The sequence below is a fragment of the Pygocentrus nattereri genome, chromosome 16 (genome assembly GCF_015220715.1).
Source record: "Pygocentrus nattereri isolate fPygNat1 chromosome 16, fPygNat1.pri, whole genome shotgun sequence".
Taxonomy (NCBI): Eukaryota; Metazoa; Chordata; class Actinopteri; order Characiformes; family Serrasalmidae; genus Pygocentrus; species Pygocentrus nattereri.
The window spans coordinates 6,440,322-6,458,245 of NC_051226.1; the positions used below are offsets into that span (position 1 = coordinate 6,440,322).

At 42.2% G+C, this 17,924-nt stretch overlaps 1 protein-coding gene across 1 annotated transcript in view; it reads right to left on the minus strand.

Annotated features, from left to right (window-relative positions):
* LOC108443144 (synaptic vesicle glycoprotein 2C) overlaps positions 1 to 17,924 on the minus strand; it is a 90,074-nt gene that overhangs the window by 44,160 nt on the left and 27,990 nt on the right. The window contains exon 3 of the mRNA XM_017723597.2: positions 16,043 to 16,418. Coding sequence (XP_017579086.1) covers positions 16,043 to 16,418 — 376 coding nt within the window. The remainder of the gene's footprint in view (positions 1 to 16,042; positions 16,419 to 17,924) is intronic.

Below are 17,924 nucleotides of genomic sequence, written 5' to 3' on the forward strand. Positions count from 1 at the left end.
ACACATAAAATCATCACTTTTTTTTTTTTTATCAAAACACAAAAATGTTGACTTAACTGCAGAAAATACATTGCAGCAGTGACAATTCCACTCTTTTCCACACCGATTTTCAGATTTTGGGACACAAATCAATGGGATCTAACTGCTCACCATGCGGCCATGAGGGACAGGGATGCAGTCTCACTTCTGGCTCTAGAATACAGGGGTGTGGCTAAAATTAGGCCCCGACTACAGACTATAAGACTCCTTATAAAATGACTGTTGCTTGGCTGAATTTAACATATTGGAAGAAAATGAAATATTAAATTTGGCTTGTTCAAAAGTAATGGCACATTTGCATATGTTTAATTTTTTAATATGTCAAATTAGCAGAAAAATGTTATATTTACGTTCCCTGTAAGGGATGTGTTGACACATTTTCACTATTTTCACAATCAACAAAATGTGATTTGCCTGTTGGTGTTCAAACGTTTGCATATGACCATGTCTTCAGCCTCAGTCGCCACACAGCTAAAGGCTAATTGACCTGACCTTCGAAGCACTAGGTGTAGATGTTTAGAGCAAATGGCTGATGTTCCTGTTGATTTCTGAAAGTAAGCTTTGCGATGATCTAAGAAGACCCTTATCCGTCCGTCTCTTTTATTTACTTACGGTGGGGAAAAAAGCACCAGTATGCAATAACCTGCGCCTTTACCTGTGACAGGCTTTCGTTTTGTAATATATTTCATTGGCATTGGAGGTTTTTTTAATGGTCAGAAATCTAGAGGGGCCTTCTACTGGTTTGAAGTTAATCTGCCAGTTCCCGCCGCCATTGCCACCCTGCTGATCTGAAGGTGATGTAGTGGTATCGACCCAATGAGCTGTGCAAAGTGTATTACAACACATACAGTGAATAGAGAGAGAGGAAGAAGAAGAAAGAAAGAACAGAAGCCATCAGTGCACACAGGCTCATCTAGTCCATCACTTCTCTGAAGGTCAAACTCGGGTTAATATCCTTGTTTGGCAGTCGGTCTGTAGCGCTGAGCGGCCTCAGTGCAGGAAGGCAATAAAGACGGCTCCCCAGGATCTGATGTACCATAAAGAAGCCAATACACATCAGCAGTTCTCCTTCCAAATACCTTCAATAAATTGGCCTGAAAGTCAACTTACTGCCCTTTGTTTTCTTCTTCTTCTTTTCATTTTATGGTAAAAAAAAGCAGCACTACTCCTGTGATAGCTTTCAAGCTAGAATCAGAAAACACTCCAGGATCATAGAGGCTGTACCTGAATAGGCTGCTTGTGCTTTTTTAACCCATTTGACTCATACAATGTTCTTTCAAACTCACATCTTTCATAGGAATGAACAGAGGAATTCTTAACATCCTGAAACTGAGTCATTCTGTCTGCAACCACCTGAGATATCATGAAAATAGTAACCACTGAGGATACCACAGCAAAAGCAACACCTTACCAACCACTTGGGATACAATAGCAAGCTCTTAGCAACACCTTACAAACCATGTGGAATGCCGCACCACTCCGACCACTAGGCCTCACCACTCCGCACCACTCCGACCACTAGGCCTAACCACTCCGACCACTAGGCCTCACCACTCCGACCACTAGGCCTCACCACTCCGACCACTAGGCCTCACCACTCCTCACCACTCCGACCACTAGGCCTCATCACTCCTCACCACTCCAATCACTATGCCTCACCACTCCGACCACTAGGCCTCACCACTCCTCACCACTCCAACCACTAGGCCTCACCACTCCTCACCACTCCAATCACTAGGCCCCACCACTCCGACCACTAGGCCTCACCACTCCTCACCACTCCGACCACTAGGCCTCACCACTCCTCACCACTCCACTCACTAGGCCTCACCACTCCAACCACTAGGCCTCACCACTCCGACCACTAGGCCTAATCACTCCGACCACTAGGCCTCACCACTCCTCACCATTCCAACCACTAGGCCTCACCACTCCTCACCACTCCAACCACTAGGCCTCACCACTCCGACCACTAGGCCTAACCACTCCGACCACCAGGTCTAACCACTCCGACCACTAGGCCTCACCACTCCGACCACTAGGCCTCACCACTCCGACCACCAGGTCTAACCACTCCAACCACTAGGCCTCACCACTCCGACCACCAGGTCTAACCACTCCAACCACTAGGCCTCACCACTCCGACCACTAGGCCTAACCACTCCGACCACTAGGACTGACCACTCCGACCACTAGGCCTAACCACTCCGACCACTAGGACTGACCACTCCGACCACTAGGCCTAACCACTCCGACCACTAGGCCTCACCACTCCGACCACTAGGTCTCACCACTTTTGTATATTGCACTTCCCTCACTACAAAATGACTTTCTGAAATGTGTTTACACTTTCTGCTTCCAGAACTGAATGCCACATAATTCTTTCTCAGTTTTTTGCTCAGAGAGAGAAACAGTTCTTTGTGATTTCAGCTCCTCAGGTGCAGGAGCCTCTGCTCTTTATTAGTTTAACTCTGCTCAGCATGCATGATTACTTCATGTGAAAAAAAGTATTGCTTAGCACAGACCCCCCACCCCCCCCCCACCCCCTCTCTCTGGATTACGGCTTGCTTCAGACAGAAACGTCTGACTGATTCTGTTTGTTCGGTGGTGCTCAGTGAGTCCTTCTGATTCCCTCCGTATCCCAGCGCTCCCGCAGGAGTCCTGTCTGAGTGACAGCTGTGGCAGAGAGACTCGACAGAGAGGACAGAGTGATTTAGCGAAACATCAGAATTATTATATAAAGCCACACAAGCATTATGAGTGATCATATAAGTGGAGAAAATGAAATGTAGCAAAAATACGGTCCCTTTAAGGCTGGACTGGAGTCCTACAGCCAGAATAAAGAAATGAGGGTCCAGACTGTACACACACACACACACACACACACGCAGAGCTGTCATTTAAACACACACACACACACACACACACACACACACACACACACAGACACTGTGAAGGGGTCAAGCTGAACTTTGAAATCGAGAGACTAAATCGAGTGCAGCGCCACTTTCTTCTGATGAGTCACACAAGTGCTCTTCCTGATGAGCTCAGGCCTCGTTCACTCTCCGTCTCTCACACACACTGTCTGGGGCTTCTTAACAGAGAGTGCTCAGATTCTCCCTTCACCTTCACTCTTTGGCCTTTTTCTGTTCTCCATCTCTCTCTCTCCGTCTCCCCTCTCTCTCTCTCTCTCTCTCTCTCTCTCTCTCTCTCTCTCTCTCTCTCTCTCCCTCCCTCTCTCTTTCTCCTGTTTCTCTCTCTCTCCCTCCTCTTTCCTCTGTTTCTGTCTCTCTCTCTCTCTCTCTCTCTCTCTCTCTCTCTCTCTCTCCTCTGTTTCTCCCTCTCTTTTTACTCTGTTTCTCTCTCTCCCTCCCTCTCTTTCTCCTGTTTCTCTCTCTCCCTCCTCTTTCCTCTGTTTCTGTCTCTCTCTCTCTCTCTCTCTCTCTCTCTCTCTCTCTCATTTCTCTCTCTCCTCTGTTTCTCCCTCTCTTTCTCCTCTGTTTCTCTCTCTCTCCCTCCTCTTTCCTCTGTTTTTCTCTCTCTCTCCCTCTCTCTGTTTCTCTCTCTCTCTCCCTCCTCTTTCCTCTCCCTCCCTCCCTCCCTCCCTCTCTCTTTCCTCTCAGTCTGCAACTTTTTATTTGATTTTGGTGCTTATTATGTTTCCGCATGTCCCTGTGCTTTACATACGCTTATTCACTCCGTTCAGCCCCTCTGTGTTATAACGCTCAGCTACATCGTAGACATAAGGGTCTCCTTCAGAGGACCCCCTGTTTAATAAATCCACTCAGTCCTTAAACCAGTCGGTCTTTCTTTCTTTCTTTCTTTCTTTCTTTCTTTCTTTCTTTCTTTCTTTCTTTCTTTCTTTCTTTCTTTCAGACTTAATTTCTTTCTTTCTGTCTTTGTTTTCCTTCCTTCCTTCCTTCCTTTTAATTTCTCTCTCTTTCTGAACATATCCTTGTCCCTGTTGTTTTCGGTTGATTGACCAGGTAAGGACCATTAAATCCCGCATAAGCAGAGATCACAGCAGATGAGAATGGTCTTTAAATCCTCTTCAGTTCTTTATCCACAGGCCTGCTGTCAGTGCTGTGAGAACCGAAGAGCAAAAGGTCAACAGATCTAATCAATACTCTGGATTTGGACTGAAAGCATCAATGAGTTTGATCAGTGACTCAAAGTGTGGAGATACAGTGATGGTAACCCCTCCCACAGCGCTGCAGCGATGCCCCCCTAATAACCCCCTAAACGTCTCATTCTCCGTGTTGCCTTGGGAACCAAGAGAGGTTCTTCTGTGGCAGAGCTGAGGTCCACAGGCGGAGTCGGCCCAGGGGCGTTTCAATTAGCTTGAATGTTTCCCTAACCCCCTTTTCTTTCTTTCTTTCTTTCTTTCTTTCTTTCTTTCTTTCTTTCTTTCTTTCTTTCTTTCTTTCTTTCTTTCAGTATTTCTTTCTTTCAGTATTTCTTTCAGTATTTCTTTCTTTCTTTCCTTCTTTCTTTCAGTCATTCTTTCTTTCTTTCTTTCAGTATTTCTTTCTTTCTTTCTTTCTTTCTTTCTTTCTTTCTTTCTTTCTTTCAGTATTTCTTTCAGTCGTTCTTCCTTTCTTTCAGTATTTCTTTCAGTCGTTCTTCCTTTCTTTCAGTATTTCTTTCAGTATTTCTTTCTTTCTTTCAGTATTTCTTTCAGTATTTCTTTCTTTCAGTATTTCTTTCTTTCTTTCAGTATTTTTTTCTTTTTTCGCTCTGCTCAGTGACTGTGGGAAGAGTTTATAAAGCTTCATGAAACATGAAAACATGCTGCTGAAACTGTGCCTGTCTTCTTACAGCTCTTTAAAAAGTCAAAATGTTGCACATTTAAATTGTAAGCCTTAAGGATAATTAAATAATAAACATTTGAATTCATGGGGTCTTAATTAGATGAACATTGGTTTCATTCATTCATCTATCCATCTTTTTCTTATGTCTTCCAAAATACTAAAGACCACTCAGCTTCTTGTCAGTGCACAGTTCAAAAGCCAGTATTCATGATGGTTTAGGGGGGCATTAGTGCACATGGCATGGGTGACGTGCTCATCTGCGGGAGCTCCATTAATGCTGAACAATATATACAGTTTTTGGCAACATATGCTGCCACCCAGATGACGTCTCTTTCAGGGAAGGCCTTGATTATTTCAGCAAGACAATGTCAAACCATATTCTGCATGTATTACAGCAGCATTGCTCTGTATTAAAAGAGCCTGGGCACTAAACTGACCTGCCTGCAGTCCAGACCTGTCACCACAGATAACATTTGGCACATTATACAATGCAGCTGAAATCCTGTATCAAACAAGAACATGAAAACATTTTACAGTGTGTTGTTAAGAGAAGAGGTGGTGGAAGACAACGGTAAACAGGCCCCTGTCCCAACTTTTGTGGAACGTGTTGATGGCATCAAATTCAAAATGGGCAAATATTAAAAAAAAATTACATTTCTCAGTTTCAACATTTCACATGCTGTCTTTGTACTAGTTTCCTTTAAAAATATGGTTTAGTTGATTTGCACATTGATGCATTCCATTTCTATTTACATTCTGCACAGCACCCCAACTGTTTTGGAAATGGGGTTGTAAATAATAAAAATATGTGCCATAGAAATGTCACAGAAAGCATTGAATTGAACTGAGTGAGTTTTCCCAGTTAAATGGTTCTATCTGCTTTTAACCTTTTCTATCTGCTTTTATGTATTTGACAGAATTTTGATATTTAGAATCCCTTTAGAGTGTCTGTCATTTTCATGTATTATGTCATGATTGGCCCCTCCCAGTCACCCATGTGCTTTTGTTTTGATTCCTTCCTGGTCCTACCCCCTTGTTTCTAGACACTTCACCTGGATAGTAACCACCTGTGTTTTCCACCTGTGTTAACCCTCGTTTTCTCTGTTGTATTTTAGCCTGTTTTCCCTCACTGGTCTTTGTTTGTATTGTTTGAAGTGTTTGGTTTGTATTGTTTGGTCTTAGCATGGTATTGTTTGGCCTCTGTTGTGTTTTTCCTGTTTTCCTTTTTGTCATGTCTGTTCCCCGATCTCTCCATGTTGTTCCCTGACCCTGGACCGTCTTGACCCCGAGTATGGATTTGCCCATAATAAATCTCGCTTATCTCAGCATATGCGTCCGCCTCATCATCGCTCCCCCGCGTTACATATTAAAGACATGTTCCATATATCAGTTCTGCTCTTTGGAATGCAAAACCTCTGAAGCTCAATATCACAAAACTGAGAACGCAGACAGAATCTTGTACTTCTAAGGCGACATTATGTTTTCTTGCCATTTAATCTATTATTCTCCTTTAATAACTCTAAAGTTACTCTAACAACTTTAATAAGTCAAACCCTGAAATTCCTAGATTTTTATTTTGTGAAAAATCTTAAAGGGCAATTCCATCAATTAGTAAAAAAAATCTGCATATTTCATTTGCTAAAAAGCTTCTGAAATGTTTAATAATAGAGAAACTTACTGACTGATAGGAATCGGGGAAATACAGCCTTTTTATTGACTGTTTAAAATCACCAATGAACCTACACATGTCTTCTGAATTTTAAAATTCAGTGTTAAAAATGGTAAATAAATGGTAAATTTGTAGAAAGAAAATAGTTTGCTGTTGGCACTATTTTGCCTAACAACACCCTGTACCTGTTCACCATAAAAACTATGTAAAAATACATTTTATTTATTATCCAAAGCCACCAGCAAACCTACATGAGTCTTCTGAGTTTTTAAATTGACTGCTAAAAATGGTGAATAAATGGTAAATCTGAAAAATGAGTTTATTCTGGGACTATGTCTAACAACACCCTATACCTGTTCACCATGAAAGTACATAAAATCTGTGTTTTAGACTAAAAGCTTATCTTAGAACGATCATGAAACAGCACCTCGATCATGAGGCAGTGTATTTATAACTATTTCATGTAGGGAACTATTCTGTGAGGGAGCTTTTAGAGGTGGATGTCTGGTTCCTATCACCACCGCTGTGAACATTCTGACTCTGTAAGTTTCTGTAGAACAGAGCGTTTCACACCAAACCATCTGAACGACATGTTTACGTCATAAACATTTAATTATGACATTAAAAAAAAAAACAATTCCGTGAAATTGTCCTTTAATCAGTTAAAGGAGATGAAGACCAACATTCTGAACAGATCACCAACAATATAAGAAGTTAGATAAAGTTCACTTGTGTAAAAGCCGTGCATTATGTGGCTGTTCTATGAAGATTTTTAATAGAACCATATTTCCAATCTAAGAAATGTTAAGAAAGCCTTATTTTCCTAATGCAGAGCAAAATCAGAGTATTGGTCAAAGAATGTTGGAGATGGAGCTGCCGGGTAGAAGGAGAAGAGGTAGACCTCAGAGAAGGTTTATGGATGTAGTGAAGGTGGACATGGAGATGGTTGGTGTGAAAGTAGAGGAGGCAATGGATAGGGCAAGATGGAGGCAGATGATCCGCTGTGGCGACCCCTAAAGGGAGCAGCTGAAAGAAGAAGAAGAAGAAGAAGAAGAAGAAGAAGAAGAAGAGCAAAATCAGAGTGAATGGATGGATAAATGAAAACGTTACAGAAGCTAGAAGAAAGAAAAGTGTTGAAACAAAGCTTCGTAAGGCGAGTCATCTGCTCTCCTGAAAGGACTCCAGAGAGTCGTCCATGGATGAGCCTGAAAGACAGCATGCCCAGATGCCCCCCCCTCTCACTTTTCTCTCTCTCTCTCTCTCTCTCTCTCTGTTCTCTCTCTTCTCTCTCTCTCTCTCTCTCTCTCTCTCTCTCCTCTCTCTTTTCTCTCTCTCTTTCTCTCTCTCTCTCACTCTCTGTTCTCTCTCTCTTCTCTCTCTCTCTCTCTCTCTCTCCTCTCTCTTTTCTCGCTCAGTCTCTTCTCTGTCTCTTTTCTCTCTCTCTCTCTTTCTCTGTTCTCTCTCTCTCTCCTCTCTCTCTCTCTCCTCTCTTTTCTCTCTTTCTCACTCTCTTCTCTCTCCTCTCTCTTTTCTCTCTCTCCTCTCTCTTTTCTCTCTCAGTCTCTTCTCTTTCTCTCTTCTCTCTTTCTCACTCTCTTCTCTCTCCTCTCTCTTTTCTCTCTCTCTCTCTCTCTCTTTTCTCTCTCTCTCTCTCTCTCTCTCTTTTCTCTCTCACTCTCCTCTCTTTTCTCTCTTTCTCACTCTCTCCTCTCTTTTCTCTCTCTTCTCTCTCTGTCATCTCTTTTCTCTCTCTCTTCTCTCTTTTCTCTCTGTCTCTTCTCTCTCTTCTTTTCTCTCTCTCTTCTTTCTCTCCTCTCTCTTTTTTCTCTCTCTCTCTTCTTTTCTCTCTCTCTCCTCTCTTTTCTCTCAGTCTCTTCTCTCTCTCCTCTCTCTCTCTCTGTCTTCTCTCTCTCCTCTCTCTTTTCTCTCTCTCTCACTCTCTCTCCTCTCTCTTTTCTCTCTGCATACAATATCAGTTAAAGTGTTGTCTCAGCAACAATCGCCTCTGAAACCCTGCAGTGATCATTACAGTGATCATTAAAGTGACACATCAGACTCACACAGTCAGACAGAACAGCACAGCCAGCGGAGAGGAGGGATGAGAGAAGGAGAGAAGGAAAAAGAGAGAATGCTGAGCAGTGGAAACGAGTGTAGAGTTGCAGGGGTACAAAAAAGCAAGGCGGAAGAAAAAACAGGCGTAAAAGAGCAAGACCGAGCACCACTGAGAGCGTCACAGATCAGAAATGAGTTGGAGTCCAGAGGAAGAAGGAGAGTCACTCGCTATGATTCCATCCACTTGCTGCACTAACTGTAAGCAACCAAAGGAAAACGTGTTCAAATACGGCTCTCCAGCAGGTTCTTCCCATCCAACTCTCTCTCATGGGTGGTGGCAGTATTGATGCTGAGTGTTTTCATCAAGCGTAAAGCTGAATATACATCAGTGTTTAAAAAACTAAGAAAAAAGTGATCACAGCAAATCAATGTGTAGAACTACTTTTCCTTCCACCTTCATTTCCTGTTCCTCTGATACACACACACGCACACACACACACACACACACACACACGCATGCACGCATACACACACACACACACGAACACACGCACGCACACACACACACACACGCAGGCATGCACACACACACACACACACACACACACACACACACACACGCATGCACGCACACACACACACACACACACACACACACACGCATGCACGCACGCACACACACACACGCACGCACGCACACACACACGCACGCACGCACACATGCACGCACACACGCACGCACACACACACACACACAGACACACACATATACACAGACACACACAGATACAAACACACACACAGTAGATAGCCACTTGAAACAAAGTGAATGCTCTAGATCAAGGGTTCTTAACCTTGTCCACCTCAGTGCCACCTCTTTATCAATAAAAAGCACGAAGGCCCACAAGAAAATAAAACTCAACGTTTTTGCTTAGAAATGTCATTTTTGGGAAATTTTCAACACAGTGATTTATGGGGGCTACTCTTGCAACCAGTGGTGGACAGTAACTGAGTAACTGAGTAACTGAGTAACTGAGTAAATGTAATTAGTTTCTGTACTTAACTATTTTTCGTGTATCTGTACTGAAGTTTCTCCGTTCTGGGCGACTTTTTCCTTTCACTCCACTACATTTCAGAGTCTAATATCCGACTTTTTCCTCCTACATTTTGAGAAATCTGTCGTTCCTTTTGGTTTCTGTGTGTATAAAAACGTAACATGTCAAAACGAAAGAAGCGCAAAGCCAGAGCACCAATCAGGGCCCAGCGGTCACTTTGTTTAGAGCTGGTTTTGACCTGTTGGTCATACCGACCCAGTGCAGCACGCGGTTCAACGTCAGCGCAGCAGCGTAAAACTTTGGGAGAGTCTGTTCAACATAAATGATGAACTAACCTAACTTTGTGTAAGTAGAGCACAATATAGAAATATGTCCACATATGCAGTCGAGACTGACGCGGCTTTTTTCTGAGGCCACATGAAGTTTGGAGGTCTGTAGTGATTGACTCTGCAGAAACTCGGTGACCTCTGCGCACTATGCCCCTCAGCATCCGCTGACCCCACTCTGTCATTTTACATGGCCGACCACTTCGTGGGTGAGTTGTAGTCGTTCCCAATCGCTTCCACATTGTTATAATCTCAGTGACAGTTGACTGTGGAATATTTAGTAGTGAGGAAATTTCACGACTGGACACAGTTGGCGTCCGATCACGGTACCTCGCTGGAATTCACTGAGCTCCTGAGAGCGACCCATTCTTTCACTAATGTCTGTAGAAGCAGTCTGCAGGCCGAGGGGCTTGGTTTTATACACCTGTGGCCATGGAAGTGAGTGGAACACTTGAATTCACTGATTGGGATGGGTGACTGAATACTTTTGGAAACATAGTGTATGTCAGTGTCTGTTGTGTTTTAAAATATATATTTTTTACAAACTTCAGTTGTTTGAGTTTAATCTAGAATGGCCAAAAAAGCTCCTGTGTACCTGTGTTGGCGCACACATACACATACTACTTGAGGAAGACCAGGAGTATTCTAAAGGACTCCACCCACCCAGGCCACTGTCTGTTTTCACAGCTGCCAAGCGGGAGGAGGTATTGAAACATAAAGTGCAGAACCTGCAGTAGTGCTGGTGTATTGGTCTATAGGCCTGTAATACACCTCCGAGACATGATGATCTCCATGGACCATCCACATCCACATCTCATCAGACTCACTCTGATCTTACTGCACCTTCAATCCAACAAATCTATACACATAGTTGTAATCTAGTACATCTTCTATCGATATCCTGTACAATCTGGAAGATTTCTATATCAGTATTCTCTCCCTGAGTACGTGCATCTCATTTATTATCTCCCTCAAACTCACTGCACATGCAGAATGTGAACAGCAGCACATTTCATAGCGTTATTTCATAACTTATTACTGTACAACTGTACATTGGAATAGTGCAATACTAGTGTATATGGTATATATTCAGAGTTGTTGTGTATATATTTCTTTTTCTCCTTTTTTTGTATTAAAATTCTATAAGGGCGCTTCACACCTAAGATTTTCATTCACTTTCCTCCTGTGTAAATGTGATGTGACAATAAACGTAAGTTGATTTGATATTAGAAATACCATAGGGAGCCTAGCAGAAATTAGCATTATTCCCCATTTTTTGACTGAGTTTTGACTTTTCAGGCCCAAACTTAAGGCCTAGCTTTAGTCACGAATTTGCCACTGCGTGTTTTCAAACCCTTAGAGTTGTATCTATAACATACTGGAGCAGATAGCCTAGATTAGCCTAGAAAGACAAAGAGAGAGGACATAATGTGAAGCAGAGAGCTCATTCTGCCAACTTCACAAAACAGAGGTTAACCAGGCAGGCAATTAACCTACACAATCAGCACTGCACACTGAGCTCCCCTGCAGAGCGGCACACAGTTCGAGGAACAACTGAGGTGACCTTGCGTAAGTGTGTCAAATGAAATAAAGAGGCACAGCACTTGTGTTTTATTGTGCTATCAGTGAAGTACTGTTACTAACAATTTAGCCAGACTAGCACCCAAAAATACATACAACCTTGAAAAAAAGGTTCTTCGAGGGTTCTTTAGTAAAGGCCATGAATCTATTTTGAGCCATGAGTTCTATATAGAACCATTGCATGCTTAAATGGGTCTTTGTATGATGAAGACTACTGCAGAGCATGTTGTATATGGTTCTATATAGAAGCCTTTTGAAAATATCTCTATATAGCAGCATACAGGGTTCTACTTTTGTTCCAATGTCAATGTCTAGAACAATATAATAACCTTTTTTGGTGCCATTGTTCAAAAATGTTCTATATAGAACCATAGACAACACATCCTGCATCAGTTTAATCAATTTAAGCATGCAATCATTCTGTTTAGAACTCATGGTTCTAAATAGAGCTACTACCTTTAATGAAGAACCCTTGAAGAATCTGTTTTGTTTTAAGTGTGCATGGTATACTGTATGTATATTACATGTCCAAAAGTCCTTCAAATGAGTGAATTCAACTAGTTTAAGATGTATGATCTCCACTGAAAAGCATGGGCCAATAGAATGAGACACTCCAGAGCAGCTGCACATGAGCCTAAGGTCACCATGTTCAGTGCAAAATATGGGCTAGAGAGGTATAAAGCCCCCCAGCATTGGGCTGTGGGGCAGTTGAACGATGCCCTCTGGAGTGATGAAGCTCCATCCAGTACCTTTGGGATGAGTTGAAGTGATCAGAACTGACCATCTAACATCAGTACCTGACCTCACTAATGCTCAATCAAATCCTCACAGCAATGTTCCAACATCTAGTGTAAGGCCTTCCCAGAAGAGGGAAACTTTAGGATGTATATTGCATGAATCATGCTTTTTCATATATAATGATTTTTTTATTTCATATAAATCTGGGCCTTCTTTGAAGGTCTAGCAGGATCTGAGGGTTCCCCACTGCTGAATAGGGGTCCTTCTGAATCTGCGCTCACATTTTGGCCAGAATCAGTCTGAAAATAACACTGCCCACTCATGTAGCCTCGTACTGTACCTGGTGCCATGACAACGCAGGTCCTGATCCAAACCCAGAGCGATTAGTGAGCGAGCCTCATCAGCAAAGCCAAACACTGTCCCTCTCTCTCTCTCACACATAGACACACACACCTGCAGCCGGGCTCATACTCGCATCCCACACACATGATGATCAAAACCAAAACATTTTCTCGAACAACAAACATGCACCGCACACATCAAGCCATCTCCGCCTCATTACCGGAGGAAAAGGCCTCTGTGTGGCACTTCAAAGCAGGAGCAGAAGCTGCTGGTCGTCTTTACGGCAGAAAGAGAAGCTCAGCACAGATCCCTCACTATGAGTATACGCAGGGAAAACCAGGAGGAGACACACCAGCGATGGAGCAGAAAAACAGTTTGAACACAATACAACTTTGCTGTGGATCTGCAGTTAAAGGAGAATTCCATTGATTTTTCAAAATGTCTGTACAAGTCAGTGGTCGTGATGAATGACAAAGTCATTCAGAGGGATTTGATGCGAAATGGCTTGTAGAGAAACTTACAGACTCAAATTTCTTTACAGTGGTGGTGATAGGAACCTGTGGCTACGACACACCATGACTACGACACAAATGTAGCCTTTTTTTTCCTTCTTCGCTTCTTTGGAGACTAATTTGCCTTATTTTGCCTTTCAAAGACGTGTTTACAGCCATAATCTCACTCCAAAAACAGTCATAAAACAATGGCATCAGGCATCAGGCCGTGTAGTCCTAAGCATTTTGTGTAATAATGTTCTATGAGGGAGATTGGCTCAAAGAAATGCTGAAACCTCAAAAACATTTCAGAGCAACTTCATCCCTGCTCCACTTTTTACAGTGAACTCTTCAGACGTCTGGTTCCTATCACCCCCGCTGTAAACAACTCTCACTCTGTCGGTTTCTCTAGAACAGAGCGTTTCAGACCAAACCGCTCTAAATGACTGTTTACATCTGAGTTATATGATTTCATGTCTAAGGAGTTTGATGTCTCTAAAAGCTGCGTCTGCCTGATGCCTGAGACTTTGTTTTAAGATTAAGATTAAGTGACCCTTATTAGTCCCACAATGGGGAAATTTCAACTCTGCATTTAACCCATCCGTGAAGTGAAACACCACATACACACTAGTGAGCACACACACACACTAGGGGGCAGTGAGCACACTTGCCCGGAGCGGTGGCCAGCCCAATCCGCAGCACCCGGGGAGCAGTAGGGGGTTAGGTGTCTTGCTCAAGGACACCTCAGTCATGTGCTGTTGGCTCTGGGGATCGAACCGGCGACCTTCCTGTCATGAGGCTGGATCCCTAACCTCCAGCCCACAACTGCCCCAAAATTTGAAGTTTTATGATAGTTTCGAGAAGGTTTTGGAGTAAAATATATTTTTTCACACAGAGCATTTGTCCAAAAAAGAAGAAATGTCTGCAAAATGGTAACTTTACAGGAGAGGGCAGAAACACTCTCACCTTTCAATGTAAGTTAATGTAAAGAGGTTTTATTTGCAGTGATTACAGAACATTTCTATTAGTCAATTCATCATGAAATTTTCAGACAATGTGAAGGACAGCTGGGGGGCTGGAATGGTGTAGAAAAATAAAACTTGACAAAAATGGAGCTACATGGTTTTCTTTGGACAGCGGCGATATGTACAGACATTCAAACATCTCTTTAGCTTCTTTCACCATAGACCACTGTAGTCGTGTCGTCATTCTATAGTCGGCGTCATGCTCTTATGCCCATATTAGGAACTCCGGGCCTGAGCTCCATTTCTCTATAGCCAGAATAAACAGGCCTTTCAAATATCGTCCACCTGTGTTCGATAAACATGTTCAGAACCCGATACGTTTTATCCTGAGAAGATTCTTCTCTCGAACAGCACTGGATCCTCTGAATTATGAGGCCGTTAAAGAGTTGAAATATGAATATTGCTACATGTGAGCTTAAGCTACTGAGGGCTGAATTCACGTTATTAGACTGGCAGCTTCCTTAATCAGGTTGTGTCAGTGTATATTTCCAGGTTCAGACCGAGGGCAGATTAAAAGAAGTCGGAACAACATCAGCAGGTTTCCCTGCAGTTCTCTGTTCTTCATCTGATGCTCACTGAAACACCATAGACCTCTCCTTTTAGCTTGATCTGAAAAGATCTACAATCGTACCTGCACTCAGGCTGATCCAGTACAGACTCAGCTTAATAATCACTGCTCACCGCCGATAAACTGATTTCGGCTCTCAGGATATCCTGATTATTGTTTTAATGCTGGTAACATTTTTCTGACAACACTTTCTGGGGACGTTTACCAGCTTTTTGTTTGACTTTTTCTTAAATGCCACCACAACAAGCACACCATTTAAGGTGGAACGGGAAAATTCGAGCAAGTAGCCGGCGAAAAAGAAGCAGACTTCAGCTTCATGGAGGGTTGAAAGGCACTAGATGAGGAGGTTTATCAATTTCTGCTTAACAGTGGCATTAACTTATTTTTGCTGATTCACAGAACTGACAGGTCAGTATTTTGTCGTTTGCTAAGGTTTGTGACAGCTAGTCACAGCTGCTGCACCATTTAAGGTAGAACTGGAACATTTAAACATGAAGCTGCTGAAAAAAGAAGCCAAATTCAGCCTCGCAGTTTAACACGAGTAATATTTTTAAAATATCCCAATATTCAGAGGTTTTATTGATGGGTATACCTGTAAAAATGTGCTGCAGTAGAACATTTCGATAAGATAGCGCAGCTTGTCTGAGTGACGCCACAGCCCACCTTAGTGGCTTTGCGTAGCATAGTGACATCAAATTGATGCGCAGTAGCTTTAGCTCGCATGTAGCAACGTTAGCATTAAGGCTCTTTAATGACCTCGTAATTCAGAGGATCCAGTGGTATTGGACAGACGAATGTTCATAGGATAAAACGTATCAGGTTCTGAACTTTTCTATTCAACACAGGGGGGCAGTAGAGGCGACTTTTCGAAAACCCTATTCATTCTGGCCATAGAGAAAAGGAGCTCAGACCCGGAGCTCCTAATATGGGCATAACGAGGACTACAGAATGACTCATGACTACAGTGGTCTATTAGTCCTTATCTAATCCCTTATTTTTTGTTCTATTTATTGCATTTTTATTTTATTTGTGCCTTAATTACACACTTGTTTACAGTCTTTCTGCCTGTCTGGTCTGTTTAGGATGTTACATGTGTGACTCACCAAGGCAAATTCCTTGTATGTGTAAAATAAAGTGATTCTAATTCTGGCATTACATATTTTTTATTTGTAGATGATCCAGTGAGTGCTATTACTGTCACTATAGGATTATTTAACCGGGGCTGGTCTTTTAGGTTCTAGGGTCATTTCAGGTCAGTATCAGGCAGAACCTGACGATTTGGGTCAGATTTGCTTGGACTGTTTTTAACTAATTTTTGGCTTTATGTGTGTTTCTATAGACTCACCAAGCCACCCTGCTCCAGAGTTGGGCACACACATGTCGGTCTCAGCGCTGGGCAGGACGAATCCGACCACGAACACCTCCACGCCGTCGGACATGAGTGCCAGCCCCAGCACCAGGAACAGCTGCCACTGGAACCTGCCGTGCCCGCACTCCTGAATAATCAGCTCATACTGCTGCGCCAGCTCCTCCTCCTCCGCCTCATGCTCCTTCTCCAGCTCCCTCTTGTCCTTCAGTCCATCCGACACAGGCCGGCCCACCGCCATCTGACCCCCGCTCTCAGCCGGCACGCCCTGGTACTCGCCCTCATAGATCTCGTCTTCATCGTCGTGACCTTCTGTGGCATCGCTGGAGCCTTCGTCATCCTCACGCTGCTGGACCTTCACAAGATATGTGAACCTGAGTGTTTAACCCCTTAAACCACAAGGGCCTCTAATTCAACACCTCTCATAAATACACAGTTTACAGAGGGGCACAGCACTGATTACTGAACAATACCCAGGAGCTACTCAGTCATTCATAGCAGTTACTGAAAAATTCATAATGGTTAGTGAATCATTTATACTAGGTACTCAGAAATACAAACGTGCATACCTGAATAATTAAAACTAAAAACCAAATCGTTCCTAGTAGTTACTGAAAAATATACAGTAGTTACTGAATAATTCATAACAGTTACATAATTTATGCTAGTTCCTGAATAACTTATAGTAGTTATTTAATAATTCATAGTGGTAACTAAACGATTTATACTAGTTACTGAAAAACGTATAGTAGCTATTTAATAATTCATAGCGATAACTAAATGATTTATACTAGTTACTGAATAACTTACAGTAGTTACTTAATAATTTATAGTGGTAACTAACAATTTATACTAGTTACTGAATAACTTATAGTAGTTACTGAATAATTCATAGTGGTAACTAATTGATTTATATTAGTTATTCAATAACTTATAGTAGTTACTTAATAACTCATAGTGGTTACTGAATAATTATTAATGGTTACTGAATAATTTATACTAGTTACTGAATAATTCGCAGTACATACTGAATAATTCATGGTGGTTAATGAATAACTCATAGTGGTTGCTAAATAATTGTTAGCAGTTACTGAAAAATGCATTGTGGGTACAGAATATTTCATAGTAATTTCTGAATAATTTGTAGTGGTTACTGAATAATTTCTATTAGTGCCTGAAAACAATTACATCAGTTATTGAATAATGCATAAGTCTTTTTCTGAATAATTTACACTAGTTACTAATTTCTAGTGGTTACTGAATTGTTTTTACTAGTTAATGAATAATTCATAGAGGTTATTGAATAAATTATAGCAGTTACTCCATAGTTCGGTAGTCACTCTGTATTAGTTACTAATATACTAATAATTCGTAGTGGTTACCATGATTAAAGTTACTGTTGTTATTGGCAATGAAGTCTACAATGCCTACACTAACAGAGCACTCAGCAGGCAATTAACTGTCTATAAACACAGAGTGGGAAAAAATTACATTGGTTGAAAATAATATTATGTTTCTAGATCTGCGTCTCGGTTAGAGAAACTAAACTGAATGTGTTTTTACTCAGTTTCCCCACTAGCTGGCGCTCCTTCTATCACACAGTTGCATCTGGCAAATTCTCCTCTTGGGTTTCTGGATAATGGACCACTGTGAAATTCCTAGGATTCAAACTCACATCCTCCTGATGTTGGGATGAATTATTACACAGCTGCGCCACATGAGATGACACCACGCTTCAAAGTCAAAACAACAAATATTTTCTCCCGTTTTAAATATTTGTAGACACAAAATCTGAGCTGCTTCATGTGTTCCCGAGTGGTGCGGTGGACTGAGCCGTCTACCCAACAGGAGGCTGTGAGTT